This window comes from Xenopus laevis, chromosome 5S, assembly GCF_017654675.1.
Source record: "Xenopus laevis strain J_2021 chromosome 5S, Xenopus_laevis_v10.1, whole genome shotgun sequence".
Lineage (NCBI taxonomy): Eukaryota > Metazoa > Chordata > Amphibia > Anura > Pipidae > Xenopus > Xenopus laevis.
The window spans coordinates 64,299,271-64,316,997 of NC_054380.1; the positions used below are offsets into that span (position 1 = coordinate 64,299,271).

Here is a 17,727-nt window from a genome sequence, read left to right on the forward strand (position 1 = left end):
AGCGCCATGTGTTCAGGCTCAGTTCTAGTTTCACTTTCAAGGAGAATGGAGCTGTGACTGTTTCCTTTTTGGGGTTCTGCTGCCCAGGCCCTGGGTTTTGGAGAAACCACATGGATGATGGATGGCCCAGCAATAAGTAATGCCATGAAATGGATTCCAAGGAAAGAGGCTTGTGAGTTCACACTCAGGAGGGGTGTTGCGGTGGCCTGAGGATTTCATCACTGTGGATGCCTGTTCCAGCTCTGTGTGAGCCTCCGGGCGAGTTTGTTGTGGGAGAGCAGTAAAAAGATCAAGCATGTGTCCCCTGTTTGAGAAACAGACTTTGTTTGTGTGTCTGCTACATAGGAGCAAATCTGGAGAGGTATTTGGGCAGGTAACAGTACCTGGGGAAAGTTAAAGAGCTCATGGGAGGAAAGGGGACTGTGACTTTCCACCACCCAGAGTGGTGTATGGGACTTTGCCTGGTAAAGATGTGCCAGGATTAGACTGCACAAGGGTTCCCCAGGGTATTGGGTATTGAAATGTAAAATGTATTTACTCTGCACCTTTCTTCTTATCAAAATATTTTTTTTATAAGGCAAATGGTGTGGTTAATCATTTGTTCCTAGTGGGGCCACCCATAGGTGTATTCCCAGATCCCACTAGGTGGAGGCACTGCAATGAGAGGTAAATTCCCAGTACCTTTTCATTTAGCAAAGGGGATTCGGGACCTGTGTATGGTAAGAAATTAATGGTGTATATACTATGGCACATGGGTGAGAGGGCTGTTAGGACTTCAGTCTTCATGAAATCCCAGGCTATTTTAGAATGTCAGTCCAGGCACAACACCTAGGTTGGGGTGGGGGTAAGGACATGACTCACAATACATAACTGGTTAGTTGGCTATTGCTAAGCCACTGTTCTCCAGCCCCCTAGGGTCTAGTAGGACTGCAGGTTAGACATATCTTAACAAATGCCACTTAAAATGTCTTTTATACTTTTGGCAACATTTATTTTACCCTTCATGCGATTTGGTCCCATGGCAAATACCCTTTCTGCCTTACCCTATTATAGAACCCAGTTTGCATCTGGTATACAATGACAAGCACTGCACAGTATAATGGGTACCTTCTAATTAACATAGTAGGGTATTGTTGGATTAAATACTGTATGATATTTAATTTTGTGAAACAATGTTTGCCCTTTTATCAAGGCAAGGCTTTGTTTAATCTCTGTATCCCAGCAGGCCAGTCCAACATTAGTATTCATGAGTAGATCATTTTGACCCAGGGGTGGAAACCTGTTTTTAGAATTTTTGTTTTTTGAAACTAAATCAGCAGGGAATTACACACAGTAAGTTTCAATTGTTCTTTGTAGAAAAATGAATTAATTTAATTAGATAATTATTATTGAAAATGCGTCCTTTGACATATATTTTTAACATTATTTTCCATTGTATGTTGTACTCTTTTAATGTAACTCCTTAGAGATGATGGATGTTTTTCACCTGGACTTGTAAGAACTTTATTCATAGGCAATTGCAAGTGAAATTTCTATTTAGTATTACTGTAGCAGATATTGATATATAAATTATTTTGTGAACAGTCTAGTGTATGGTCTTTAGTGCAGAGAATAATTGATTATTGTAGAGTATTTCATGCCACAGTAGGTGTGGCTATTGACTAGCAGAAATCACATTATTAGGTTAAATGGTGTTTGCATGCAATTTGACATTTGTTCAGTCAGTGGGTTTGCCTGATGTTACTTTTTCTGAAGGGGATGTTTATCTGAAAGCTTCATTGCTTTTCTGCAGATAGTAAATGGAGTACTGCACTTACTCAGAATGCAGAACCAATGCCTTGGTCATTTCTAAACATACTTGAAATAATATCATGCGGTAAGGAGCAGTCAGACGAGTGGATATTTAACATAGGGGAACAATAATGATTCAGACTTTCAGTTGTGCACAGGGAGTCACCATCTTGGATTCCATAGTGTCAGTGACACGCACATGCTCAGTGGGCTCTGAGCAGCTAGTAAGACGCTAAGCTTAGGGTTGTTGTAAATCCTCAAGCCAAAAATGGAGTTCAAAGAAGCTGATGTTACAGGGCTGATTATTAAATTTTGTTGCTAATAGCATTGGTTTCTCAGTTGCCATGTAGGGAAAATCTGCATTAATTACTAATCCCCCTTTTATTGTGACATTTATATTCTATGTGTACTATATATTTTGAACTGGTCCCTAAGCTCAGTAAGTGACAACAGCACAGATAAACACAAATCCTAGCGCTATAATAGGAATTTCTCCGTTCACAATTTATGGTCACAATTCCTGGTATGTAAATAGATTTGGCACTCGCTCACCGTTCAGAATTTATGGCCCGGGTGCCCAATGCCCCGGACCTCAGGCTATAAATTTGGAGCGGTGCAAACTCCCTCACATCAAGTTCAACAAAAGATCTTACCCAGGATGTGCTGTGACCCAGGTGCTGCCGCCCTGAGTCCGTCACCAAGGAAAACGTATCCACAGCTTGTAATGTATTGGACGGCGCACTCCAGGGCCCTCTTAGTACAGAATCGCTAGTTTCCGCATCAGCATTTAAAACACATTTCCTTTATTTAAACATCTTGATACACCAATTTACACAGCGCCATGAGGTCTGACGCGTTTCGTGTCACTGCACTTCATCAGAGACCTTTAAATTGGTGTACCAAGATGTTTAAATAAAGGAAATGTGTTTTAAACGCTGATGTGGAAACGAGCGATTCTGTACTAAGAGGGCCCTGGAGTGCGCCATCCAACCAATACAAGACAACAGCACAGAGCATATGAGTGAATCAACAGAAAAGAAGATGGGGAGCTACTGGGGCATATTTAAAGGCACAGATCTTCCCTTTTCCCTATTGACATTTTTGTCTCTTTTACAATACAGTAATGTACAATTGTTTCATTCTGTCATTGATTACATACAAGAGTCAAATGATACATTTGTATAAGAAAGTAAACTAATACAATATGACTATTGAGTTTTCAATTTTGTACAACTCAAACATAATAGATTAACTTTAAATTGGATTTATTTGCCCATCTTTATTTTCCTGCATCTGTGTGTCCCTGATAAGAGGGAAGTCAGTTTTTCATTTATCATGATTTCTGTTATGCAAGCCTTTAATTTTTGAATTGAAAAGAATGGAGTCCGCCACTGCATTTACCTATATATGCACAACAGCTGTGAATTCTCAAGCGGTAGCTGTGATTAATCTGGTGATACTAGGGGAAATGTTATACGAATGGTTATTGCAACTAAAGTACCCTGTTGTTTTTCCATTTATTATTAGTGTACACTATAGGTATATCCTTTATTATTTCCATAACTAAATTGCATATTTTCTATACCAGGAATTGATAACCAGTAGGGTGCCTTCTGATGCTCAACTGCTCTACACCTTCAGCATTCACCAAAGGCCATTTCAGGAGAAAACTTTATTATTCTTTGGTGTCCTAACGAGATGTTCCTGGAGGGTTTCCAGGTCTTTTCATGGCCCAATCCAACCTATCCCTAAAGCTTGTAGTTTGCACACATTTATTAAAAATATACATCAGTCAGGATCACACCTCAATAATCCTGGGTTCCCCAGCATTCTATGGGCCTGCCATGTCTGTACATTTCCTAGAAATATGTTATTTATTTTCTCATGTTCTTGGTTCTACTTTATTGCAAATCTTTTGACCTCAAAATGGATGAGGTAAACTACATCTACAAAAACAATAAGAAAGTAAATATTAATCAAGAGAATGTTCTTGTCTAAAGTGTACAGGGTCCTTGCATTATAATGTACTGCATCTTATACCTAATTCTGCAAAGCAGAATGCATTGCTTGCATGGCACAAGTACTTAACTGGAAACACTTTCACTGGTGGGTGCAGTTGTGCATTGATATTTGAGTGTAACCTTGTGCCTCATATATGAACAATATAATCCCTTTACAATCAAATTGCTCTTTATATAGCATTTGCATAAATTCAAACCCGCATCATACATAAAGCATTTCCATACAGGGCTTAGAATATGCTCCCAGTCTCATATGAGAAGCCACAGAATACACAGTTTGAGCATAAAAGCTGTATTTTGCATAGTTTTAGTGACTGGTCAGTTAACTTCTGTTATTTGTTTTATTAATGAAAAACTGATGTGGATATTATCCTTTAATAAGCACCGAAGTATTTATAAAGTAAAGGGGACTTATCTTTTAATAGTAAATGAATGCCAAAACTGCCCACAAACTTTAATTCTGCAATGTGCCTTACATTAAATAAAGAGAAAATTAATTCTGTACACACAGAAAACGGTTTAAACCATTTTTGAGAGAAAAATGCTGCATTTTCTCAATCGAATCTATACAGTCATACATTTATTGAACTTTAGTTAAGGGAGTGGCCAAGGGATTAATTCGACTTGCTTTAAGATATTGGCATTCCGTTCTATGTCAGCTTTAATCTGTTGCTGTCACTGGAATAATCCATTTGCCAGATTCATTTGGAAATAATATATTCTTTTTTTTTGTCTGACATGCAGGAAAATAAAAAAGTTTAGCCCTGAGAACACCAGCTTAATTAATTTTCCTTTCAGTTCATGAGACTTCACTGACACATGGCATGGAAGCTACTGGAGAGGCCTAAGTGTATAGTGCAATTTCACACAAACACCAGTCAATAAAGGTTCAGTGATGCAATAGTCTCTTCACTCTTAGAAGTAGAAACCAATTATCTTTGTAGCAAATTTTAGAAAGTTGTTAATTGCACTCGAGAGTCAGATATTTAGTTGTTACTTTATTTACTCCCTAATGGAGATGTTAATTCCACATGTATCAATGTCATGCCGCTTCCAGAATAGCACAGAAAATGTACATCCATTAAGTCGATTCCCCTTATTTTCTGCTGTAAACATGTGAGTGCATTATTCCACGAGTAAAAGCTTTTCTGCCAGTAATATTTCTCCTCTTTAATCAGATGTTAACAAACATGAGTGGGTGTATTGTGGCCACTCTTTAATCATCAGTCAGAGAGAAACCATGGTGTTCATGCCTAACTGGAACAGAAAGTTTATATCAAGATCCAAAATTTTTATACCTACACATCTATTTCACACATAAATGTTAAAATATTGTACAATGAGGGAATGTATTAAGGTTTGGGCTCTATTATCCAGAATACTCTGGACCTGGGGTTTTCTGAATATCGGATCTTTTTCATAATTTGGATCACTACGCCTTTAGAATGCTTTTAGAATTTAGGCAGTTCCAATGTGAAACAGGCAAGCAAATTCTGTTCAGTTTAGGTCAGGGGAATCTCTAAGGCCTCTTGCACACGTGTTTCTGCCCACTTTCCCCTGCAGTGGATCTTTCATGAATTGCCATGGAACACAGGAAGAAATACTGCCCATTCTTTTTAATTGTTACTTGAGGAGACAGCACTGGAAATAAACCTAGCGACTGGATATAGGAATGCCTGACATCATCTGATTTTCAAGCAAGTCCTACAAGTAAATGAAGAAAACCTAGTTTAACAAATGAAACAAAACGTATTATGTTTGGTCATGTATTTATTGAAAATAATGATCCAATAACATATCGGTATGACCCCTTGTGTATCAATAACTGCAACTAAACTGTTAAAATAACTGTTGATCAGTCCTTCATGTTGACTCGGAGGAACATTCCTCCATACAGAACAGTTTCAGCTCTTGGATATTAGTGGGTTTCCTCACATGAACTGCTCGCTTTAGGTCTTTCAACAACATTTCAATTGGATTAAGGTCAGAACTTTGACTTGGCATTCCAGAATATTCACTTTATTCTTTAACCATTCTTTGTTAGAACAACTTCTGTGTGTTTAGGATCATTGTCTTGCTGCATGACCCACTGTCTCTTGAGATTCATTTCACAAACAGATGTTTTGATATTTTACTTTAGAATTCTCTGGTATAGTTCAGAATTCATTGTTACATCAATGATTGCAAGCTGTTCAAGCCCAGATACAGCAAAACAGGCCCAAACCAGAACACTCCTACCACCATGTGTCATATATGGGATTAGGTTCTTATGCTGGAATGCAGTGTTTTTCTTTCTCCAAATGTGAGGCTCCTTATTTTTGCCAAAAAGTTGCATTTTTATTCATCCGTCCACAAAACATTCTTCCAGTATCCTTCTGGTTTGTCCACATGATGTTTATCAAACTGGTACTACCCTGAGTTTCTTTGTAACCTACTGTATCTGACTATTAGACACCTTGCAGTTGCAGTTATCTTTGATGGTTGACCACTTCTGGGTAGGGTAACAACGGTCTTCCTCCATTTGTACACAATCTAACTAATCTAATAAAAACTGAAAAGCAATTACAAATTGTCTCAGAATATTACTCTCTACATCATACTAAAAGTTATCCCGCAATGGGAGTTGTTTTATTAATAGGAGACCAATTTTGATATACAAGACATTATTTATGACATATTGATCATCCACTCTTAAGCAAGCAAGCTTAATTACAATGGTGCATACATAGTTAGTATGCAGCTGATGGATCTCTCCTTGAAATCTTTTTAATATACATATATTTGTGGACATTGTATTAATTTCTGGTGGACTTTTTAGTTCAATATTAACAACATTATTACTTTACAATATCATCGTTTGTGTCACAGGAGGGGGGGGCTCCTCTTACAGGAGTCTAAGGGGGTTATTTATTAAGGTCCGAACTTATCTCAATATTGGCTGCTACAAACTCCGATCAAAGCCGCTCAGGTTTTAAACACTTATTTATTAACACATTTTCCCAATATTGTGCTTTGAGTTTTTACCCAATTTTCATGATTTTTTGGACTTTTCACCCGAAACCTCAGATTTTTGCCCGAAACCTCTGAAAACTTCGGGGTATGGCACGAGACCCAGCACACATCAATAAAATCATTGGGACTTCTCCCATTGACTTATATGCAACCTTGACAGGTCTGAGATGCCTGGATTTCGGATTCTGAGTTTTCCAGCCTCGAGGTTTAATAAATTCCGAAGAATTCATGATTTTTTAAAAGCACGATTTTATTTAAAAAAAAATCATACATTTTTCGTGATTTTTGCATTTGGGGCTAAGTAAATAACCCCCTTGGGGTTTTAATGTGTTTTTAATATGTATGTGTTGGCATGGCTGACTAATAAACTTCACCATTTTAATTAATTATATTCAATATTACCTATTAAGTATCTTTTTATCTGGCTTTTGGGGCATGAAGTCCTATTGTGCTTTTTTTTTTATATATTATGGCAATTTAAGTAGTGACACCCTCTAATATGGCCAATTATCTTTGCTCAGTAATTTTGTCCTTTTAGTTAATTTGGACCCTAGCCACCAGCCAAAACTGCAAACTGGAGAGCTGCTGAATAAAAAGCTAATAACTCAAAAACCACAAGTAATAAAAAATACAAACTAAGTGTAAATTGTCTCAGAATATCACTCTCTACATCATACTAAAAATTTATTTAAAGGAGAACAACAGCTTTATGTCACATTCATATAAAAATATAAATATTTTTAAAGGGTTCACAACTTTAAGCACCACAGTGGGTGCGTGTCGATATATATATGTGTATATATAATATATATATATGTCAAAGAAGCAATTACAGCAGTCTGTAAATAATATGCATTATAAGTGGTGACTTTGAATGAGTTGGGGTTATTATTGAGATGCAAATGGTGCACCCCGGTAAATTGCAAATCATGAAATCATATTATGTTAGACCTTTTCACTTGATTAACATACCCAGTACAGGGTTAATAATTGCCCCTCATTTCTCTACACTGACATATCCATGGAAAAAGACATCCAACAAAACAGACTGTTGCTAGGCGACAGAGATAGTAAGGGGAGGGCAATGAGCTCTTCAGTGATCATTAATGAAGGTTGTAATAATGATGCTAGGCTTCATCTTGTTCTGGATATTAAATGGAAGTTAGAATTAGTGAGCACTTTTTAGCTGTGTTGAAATGTCATTATTGTGAAGGTAAAATTGACAATTAAAATACATGCAGGAGAATCATCTTAAAAAGTATAACCATCACTGGTATTTAAATAAAACTAAGGCTGAAGGTGACTCACAGGATGTTTTTCTGAATAAAAATAAAAAATGACATACTGGTTAATCCTGGTTTTTACGAGTTTTTCTGCAACTAGCACCCACTGTCTGACGCGGTCATTCCTCTGTAATTTTAAGTTTGTCATGCTCTTACACTCTTCTCTTGCATTTGACCCCACACCCTCTTATCACCTATGGTGTGCCACACTCCTTAATTTCTTTTATGACCTTGTGCACCTTGTTCCATCTTACCTCCCTTTATACTTTGCAGCACATACTCTTGCAGAACACCCCTTACCCTCTTCCAGACTCCAGTACAGTTTTTTGCCTCCTGATGTATTTCACATCCCATACCCACACTGAGCAGAGGGAGACCCATAAGGATGACAGGGAAAAAGGTGGCAGCCCACCAGGGAGGTGGGCCCAACAAGGTGGCAATAGGGCACAGCAGGGTGACAGATAGATGGGCAAGCTAGAAAGACAGAAGCAAAAATAAAGATGCCTGTGCATTCCACATTGGAATGAACAGCCATCTTTAACCTTACGAAGCAGAGAAATATTTTTAGTGTCACAGAAGGGGGTCAGTGGAGGGAGCCCAGCAGGGGGAAGGGGAGGTCAGGGGGGGCAATAGGGTGCTGGGAAGAACAACAGGGGGCTCCGCAGGGTGATGACGAGTCCAACTTTGACTTTAAGGTTACATGTACAGGATACATGTATCATTTTGACCTCTGTGATGCTCCCAGAGAGTATTTCAAATTACCTCCAACAGTTGCTTCCCAGTTGTTTGATTGAGATTTGCACTGTCTGTGGAAGGTCCTTTGCTGCCAGGTGGGGAATTACTTAGGAACACTGTGTAGCCCACCCATGGGTGTACATTAGAACTATGCTGCTTTTAATATACCTCTTTCACCACTAGGCTAGGGACAGCTCTGTATTATCCAATAGATGCTTTAAATCAGGGGTGTTCAAAAGGTAGATTGGATATACCAGTAGATCTTTAGCTGGTGATCAGAAGATCTCAAGAAACTGTCAACAATTGGTATATCTAAATCCCCCTTTTGTTTCATGCTTTTCCTTAAGATATTATAATGTTAAGGTTACAAATAGTTGTTTGTTAAATAAAGCAATATTCATAGATCAATATTTAAGTAATATTTTCCATGGAACAGAATGCTACCAATGCTTTTATGGATTAGATCATAAGACATCATCACTGAAAGTAGACCTCGCAATAGTAAAGTATGGGCACTACTGCGGTAAATAATTGTAGCAACAGAGATTTCGTCAAAATAAATTAGCTTCTTTATTAAACCCAGGCATGTTTCTTCAGGAGACAGCAGTAATTTTTTATATGACACAATATAACTACAAAGAACAAAAAGAACAGTAACTTCTGTCAATGGTAACTTAGCTTTTTTCCACCTGCATAGAAAATACATTTGGAGAAAAACATGATGTTGTAATTTAACATTTTGTGGACTGATTAAAGCAAGATTGTTCCTTTTGGGTCTAGGGGCCGCAGATAGTTTGTCAGGCGCCCCCCAAACACTGAGTACAAGTCACAGTACACTGTAAAGCATGGTGGCACAAGCATCATGAAATGGGGATGTTTCTCATACTATGGTGTTGGGCCTATTTATCACATACCAGGGATCATGGATCAGTTTCAATACTTCAAAATACTAGAAGAGGAAATGTCCTTAAATTGGATGTTTCAACAAGACCACAAACACACAAGTAAATGAGCAACATCGTAGTTCCAGATCAACAAGATTGACATTATGGAGTAGCCATCCCAATCCCCAGACCTTAATCCAATAGAAAAAATGCAGAAGAATTGTGGAATGTAACAGGTGCCAGCAGTTGGTCAACTCCATACAACACAGATGTGCAGCAGTTCTCACAAACAGTTCTTATACAACTAAATATAAGTTCAGTCATTCAAAGGAAAGCAAAATATTGAACATTTTTCAATTTATACAGTAATTGAGTTTGTAAAGAAGAATGCAAACACTATCTATTTTTAGGAAAAGCCTAATATTCCCTTTTCTTCACTTTCTACTATATTTTAAACTTCTAGAAACCTCAACTCATAACATTCACCTATAGTGGATGTTTAACAAATCTGTTTATTTTTTTGGGACAAAAGGGTAGTTTGCCTTTTAATGACATTTTAACATGATGCACACAGTGATAATTGCAGTTGTTTTTTGTGGATATTAAAATATTTCACTTTTTGTTTAACTGCTCTCCAGTTTGAAAATCAGCAGCTATCTGGTTGCTGGGCTCCAAATTACCCTAGCAACCAAGCAGCATTTTGAATGAGAGATTGGAAGATACATAAGAGATGGCCAGGGCAGTAAGATGAGTAATTAGAAAGTAACAATAACAATTGTAGCCTCGTTGCCTTTGTATAGAACATAAGTCATATAGTCTTGAATGGTAAATAATCAGTTTCATAATAGGCTGTATATTGCATATACTATCTATCTAATAATGTTGACTGGAGTGTGATTTGTACTCTCAGGGCTTGGGTAGAACTGTATTCCTTAAATGGCCTCCTTTCTTTAAGGCATGCTGCTTGCTAAACTTGACATTGATTAGTAATGGGTGAATTTATTCGCCAGGCGCGAATTTGCGTCAAATTCCCACGATTAGCCACCGGTGAATAAATTTGCAAAACCGCGCCGAAAATTCGCCGGCTTCTGTTTTTTTTGGACGCCAGCGCAATTTTGCCAAAAACGGACGCTGGCATAAAAAACGGACAAAAAAATTTGTGAATTTCCTGCGAAATGGTGAAAAATCTGCGAAACGGCGCCGGCGTCTCGTTTTTGACACCGGCGCCATTTTGCCGTTTCCTGAATTTTGCGGGAAATTCACTAATTTTCCGGCAATTCGAAACTCACCAAATTTGACCAACACTAACATTGATCTGTTTGCATATATCTGATACCATATTGTTTCTAAAGGTCATTGAACTCCTCTAGCCCTTTGGTTGACAATTTTGTTCATCAGAAATAGATAATGTTGCTAGAAAATAACACAGGGACAGGTCTTTTGTTTTCTGGATTCTTTTATAATGCTTATTTGAAATGCAACTGTCTCATGGATTCTGACTAACAATCAATATTACCAGCAAAAGGTTTCATTCAGGGGCTATTGCAAGAAGGTTCGATCTCCCTCAGCAGCAAGAAAGCATAGTGTTATTCTGCACAGATGAATCAAACCTCAGGTTAGTTATTTTACAATGATTTTTTCATATGATTAAGACATATCTGAGCATAGCATGACAAGATATATTACCTTTTTTTGCTTTTCTACCTGTAATTATATATTTTTTTCTTCTTTTCGCAGAACTGATTTTTACTCCAATTTCTCATTCTGAAGGAATACATACTACCAATGGTAGCCTTGATAGGACTGTAAGTAGCTTGGTGTATTTTCCATGCCCAGTCCAAAAATATTTCTGTGTGTGCTTGTTTCAATAGAAATAGTTCCAAATCCAAATTTTATTTGTTCTTATTTGTAATCTACTATATGTAAGTGTCAATAACTTGAAACTGATATTGATCCCCAGGCAAAAAGCTGCCAATTATCCCCTGCTCTACATTAACAAAGAACCCAGTATAAATATGTATATAATGTCAGACCTATATATATAATGCATTTTGTCAACGTGACTGATTCCATAGCTGTTGGGGGTCTGTGTTAATGTTGGCTTGTATGATCATATACCTTGAGGCATTAAATATAAGTTACTTCTAAAACTATATATATATATATATAGTTTTAGAAGTGCCATGAGGAAGGTCCCTGCGTGGACCGAAACGTCACGTCGGCTATTCATGCAATAATTGAATACACTCTGCTTTGATACACGGAAATCCTGGTGTTGCTGGTCTTTCTTGAAGTATATATATATATATATATATATATATATATATATATATATATATATATATATATATATATATATATATATAATATCAAAACAGGGGGGTTGTGGGAGCACTCTAAAGGCTTTAAAGTATATATAAGTATAATAAATGCTATTGCATATGTACCCAAAACAGGGGTTATTTTGTTACAAAGTTATGATCATAAAATTGATAAGCCACCATACCACGTCAAGGTAAACCCCGAATGGCGGTCCCTAACTTGTTTTATATTTTATGTGCATTTTAGCATTACCTGTAATCAATGTTCGTTGAACGCTGTTTTTTCACTAAGGGCTAAATCCTCCCCAGCCAGCAATCAGGCTTTTAAAGGAGAGATATTCCCAAAACAAACGCCCAATTTTAAAAGCATAGGATCACCACTAGTTTAAAGGGAGGGTATGGGGTGCTACAACCACTGAAGCTATGCCCCCATTCGGGGTTTACCTTGACGTGGTATGGTGGCTTATCAATTTTATGATCATAACTTTGTAACAAAATAACCCCTATTTGGGTACATATGCAATAGCATTTATTATACTTATTTATATATACTTTAAAGCCTTTAGAGTGCTCCCACAACCCCCCTGTTTTGATATTATATATATATATATATATATATATATATATATATATATATATATATATATATAATGCCATTGCAGTTATACTTGTCAGGAGCTAGATTATCAATAATAGGCTCTGTCTCCAGAGAAAAGAGTAGTTCTCTATTATGTGCTTGCTCTGAGTTGCTTCAAAAATCAGTGTAACAGATCTATCAGGAGAAAAGAACAACAGATGAACTTGCTGTACTGTGGTGCTAATGGTATTCTCCTCAGGTACCCATGCAGATCAACGCTTGGTTTAAAATCAAAGCTCACATTTTACTGCAACTCCACTGACGTCAACAGTTAGAGAACTAATCATAGCAAGCTAGACAGCATCTCAGGGGCTCTGTTAAACCTCTGGTTTGGGAAACACTGCATTTACATAATAACCTGAATCATAATAAGAGCTGCCTGGCATAAGGTCAGGCAGAAAACAGAAGATTACAGTTATGGGTTTCTCCTCATGGCAGATTGTTCAGCTAAAATATCCATCTACAAGGGAAATTTAAAGATTGAAATGCTCTTAGGCTTTTTTTAAAATTTTTATTAAACAAGGGGTTTAAAATGTTAAAAAGGCTCCCTATGTATTTGAAATAGCATTTAATGACTAAAAGGTCATCTGGCTAATAGTTGTTTTGTGGTCTTAGCAACAAGCTTTTTAATTCAGAGATGATTGAAGTATAGTCATTGAAATAAGAAACCACACATACACGCACTGAACGTATGTTTCAACGAGTTTTATTTCGTTCAGTACAAAAAATCCTCTGTATTTGTGGCAAAATATGCTATTCACATACGACAAAAAAAAATACAACAACCTATCTCACCCATTCCCTTAAAAATTGCAACACTGTTTTGGCAGTTCAGCAGCTTGAAATAAAGTAAAATAAAGAAGCCGTTTTGGAATGTCTTCACTTTACAAATGTGATACAGACTTGCTTTACGCATCCACACTGTTCTTAGAAATATCAGCTTCAAATATTAAGAAACGTTCCCAGAAATACAGTACGAACGTATAAAGTGCTAAATGTTTCAAAGTCTTTATTTTTGCCCCCCAGGAATGCCATGACATGTACCTAGTAGTCCATAACAGGCACTGCTAATTTACTAGATTGTCACTTGTGCAGTACAGTAAAGCTGAGATGTAACATCTTAGACGTCGCTCAGTGACCTGGAACGAAAGGACACTTTGGATTGATAGCAGCCACAGAAAAGTACCCACATGGACCTCTGTATCTCTTGATTTCTATAGGCATAAATGATGGGATTAATCATTGAGTTGTAAGTAGCAGGTAACAGTGTGGCATAAGTATATACTGAAGGATAGTCATGGTCGCCTACCACACAGTATATAGCAAAAGGCAGCCAGCTGGCCCCAAAAGTTCCAAGAATAATGGCCAGAGTAGATACTCCCTTTTTGGTGGCAACATAATGGGAGGCTGTGAGAAAGTGCTGCTGCAGTGCTATCTGATGAGCATGTCTACACACAATTTTGCAGATTTTGATATAGAGGTGCAACATTAAAATGAAGATTAAGAAAAATGAAGTGGAGAGGAAAGTCACATTACTTTTGGTCAGGGGCTTAACAATGCTGCAAGATGAATCATCATCTAGACAGTTCCAGCCCAGCACTGGAAGGAGCCCCAAACATAGTGAAACCCCCCAAGTGACAACAAGCATCATATGTATCCAAAGTTCTGTTTTCTCTGATGAGTAAGTCAGTGCATTGTATAGCGAGAGGTAACGGTCAACTGTGATGGCCAGCAAGCTACTCACAGAAGCAGTGAAAGAGGCCACTAGGAATCCCACGGTGATAAGGCTTATGGTCTCTGATTGGATCACATATTGAAAAAAAAAATTCAGGATTAAGCCAAAGCCAGCCAGGAGGTCTGCTGTAGCCAGGCTCCCAATTAGCACAAACATAGGTGTTCTTAACGTTGGAGTGTAGAAGATAATAGCTACCACAATTGCATTTTCACAGGCGATGATAGTTCCTGAGATGCACAACATAATATCCCACGGGTTGATAGTAAACACAGAGAAGAAAGCAGATAACTCCAGTGATTCATTGACATCATTTGCCTGAATCCAGGGTAGTGGGAAACTAGATTCGTTGTCATTAAGACTTTCATTCATCTCTCCAGTTTATGGGTGCCTAAAGAAAAAGAAAACAGGGAAGATATAAGACATGCAATAAACATAACTGAAACACTGGGTAAGCTAAGTAGCAACACACAGTTTATATCAGGGACCTTCAATCTCTGGCCTCTAGCAAGCACCTACACAACTCTGGCAACTGACAGTTTCAAGTCCACATCTGGCAATGGCAAGATATTTTCCAAGTGTGGGAAGCAAGAAACTAAAATAATTATGCCAACTGGACTATGCAAATATATACCAGGTCTGAGAGATGCTTTGCAGAAAATTCATTTCTAGCAAATGTAACACCATTGAATAATTATTTAAAATGGAGTGCCATTAAATAAAGTGAATAAATAATAGAAAAGCATTGCCTTATACATACTGTAACTGTCAAGTATTTGACTGGGCCCAAAAGTTCAATACTTGTAATAAGTATATTGATACGCATCTAATTTCTTTGTACTGGCCAGTGGCAAGTATGGGTTTTATGTCTACTTGTTGGTTGCAAAGGATTAATAGAAGTGGAACAGACTTTTAATACATTACCCCATTAGTTCTAGCACTATGGGGTGCAATTAACTAGTAGCAATTTAAGGAACTGCACACATAAAATTGGGCAATAAAATACTCAGCAACTTTATTGCCACATCTATCACAAGGTTCACCATTTAGCAGTTTGTGCACCTCAGTGAGCTGATAATGTATGCTTCCCCTCAAGAAAAAGAACTAATACAAAAATATATATATGAATAAGCTGGAATATCAATATTACATTAGTTAATTGCCATGTAAAAAATTTGGCTAGCCATCCACAACATATATAAAAGTGCAGAGGTGTATTTAAATATAGGTAAAGAATATAAAAACAACATAAAAAAAAACCCTGAATGCCGACAATATCAACAGTCAGGATAAATTGTTAAAATACATACAGTCTCAGAAGCAGTCAGTTATATGGCATACCCTACTAATATAAAGTCTACTAACTGGCCAGCCATCATTTTTATACATTGGATGATTAATAAATATTACATTGGGACTTTGTAGAGACTTATTAAGAGACCTTAGGTGCTAGACTGGCTAATAAACATTTCTCATGTAGAGATACAGTTTTGTCTCTCATTCTCAAACAAACACACAAAAACAAGCCGCTTTATTCTTTCTCACCTACCCTAAAACATAACCAGCCTCACACAGTCTCACAGACACACAATATTAGGTGGCTGAGTGTTCTCTGGTTGAACAACATTACAGGAATAAGATGCTGTTTGGCAGCAATTATATCAGGAAGAAGAAAGAGAATCAGCAGTTTCTGCAAACCTTTAGATATTTAAACATTCCCTCCAAAGATGTCTGAGTGTAGAACAGCTCGACTAATAACATATGCAGGGTAACCAATGAATCAATGCATTGTCTGTAAGCAGGAGACTATACAGCAGAATGAATTGTAAATTGTCCTCTGTCCATGGTGCTGAAGGGAAACATCACCAGCCTGCATGGCTCATATAGAGACTGCCTGGTATCTCCACCATGAGGTTCTCTCATAAATTATGCTTAACTAAAACTTCCTGCATACAAGAATATTCACAGATTGATTTTCCATGGCTGTTGTAGTTCAATGACAGCTCAAGAGCTCCAGGTTCAGGATCTAACATGAATGCCTCTATTGAGTTTTCTGTGGCTGTGTGTGTAAGAAACCGGTGCAGAAGCTCCCTGGTGCTATTTGACCAGAATGTCATTGCTAATCATCCATATAAATGCATACTTTAGTAAAGTACTGTTGGACTGATTAAGCTTTTCCAATCAGTTTGCTTCACTTACCTATAACAAGGCTCTTTAGAATAGTTCATAGGTGCTGTGTCAGGGAACATGCAATAGCTTTCATCTGCAGAGCTCAGACCTCTGTGAAGCAAAGACACTGACTGATGCAGTAGTGTAGGGAGGCTTGTACTGTACAGCTGAATGTATCTTGGCAATAAGGGGGGGCAGAGCAGAGGGAGTCGCTTTGGCTGCCTGGGGGATGGCTGGCATAAATAAAACACTGTGTGTGTGGCTGTAATGAATATTGCTGTTGTGTGTGTAAGATATGCAGTGATCCATATGATAATGACATTGGTATCCACAGGGCACAAGGAGGTAATTATTTGTCTATCTTTGCAGGTTTACCCTCAAGCAGAACAATGGCCCCAAGCCCCATTTAAACATTTAAAGAATCACATAAACTGCTGCTTGTCTGACTCTGTTAATAATGTTGCAGTCTCTCTGTCAGTCAGCTAGCAGTCTGATTTTTTTTTCTGATTTGCTTCTTTTCATTCAGAGACAGTCTAAGCAACAGTCTGGTCTCATAATGAGAGAGAGATGTTAGAGAGAGAGAGAAATTGTGTATGAGGCTGGCTTTGCCTCAGTGTGGGGTGAGAGAAACTAAACCAGCTTGCTTCTGTCTGCTTTGGAATGAGAGAAAATGGAACATGTGCTTGTGTGCGGGATTGTATTACTGTGCATTAACCGAGGGCAAGGCTACCTGTGACTGCTGCACCAATAAAGCTCACCAAATTACTGCTAAAGTTCATCTGTATCTATACAGTAAGAACAAAGTATGCTTATTGTTTGAATATCACTTCCCATATAGTTTAGGAGTGATTCCCTCTATTGTTTGGCAGCTCTGACTATTTTGAAACTATTTTTAAACTATCCGCATGAGATACCATATACATTGATGAATTATTGCTGTGCAGCAATAAGGTTGTGTGTCATTCCTAAGGTTGTAGTAGTACTGATGAATTTACCCCAAAATTGTGAAATCCTAAAAATCGGCAAATTGCTGGTACTCTGTGTAAGCAAGTTTGGACAGTTATGCTCAACAGTGGAACGCGCACGCTGAGATACATTTGCGCCATTTTGGAGTGACGGAGAGAGGCATCCTTAAAGCAGAG

At 37.7% G+C, this 17,727-nt stretch overlaps 1 protein-coding gene across 1 annotated transcript; it reads right to left on the reverse strand.

The window, feature by feature from the left end:
* Window positions 1–13,640: 13,640 nt before the first annotated feature.
* gpr6.S (G protein-coupled receptor 6 S homeolog) lies at window positions 13,641–16,846 on the reverse strand. The gene is made up of 2 exons (XM_018264780.2): window positions 16,616–16,846; window positions 13,641–14,807 (listed from the first exon to the last, which is right to left on the reverse strand). Exon 2 carries the CDS (start codon window positions 14,786–14,788, stop codon window positions 13,805–13,807), a length of 984 nt encoding a protein of 327 aa, XP_018120269.1. The 5' UTR covers window positions 14,789–14,807; window positions 16,616–16,846; the 3' UTR covers window positions 13,641–13,804.
* Window positions 16,847–17,727: the final 881 nt, after the last annotated feature.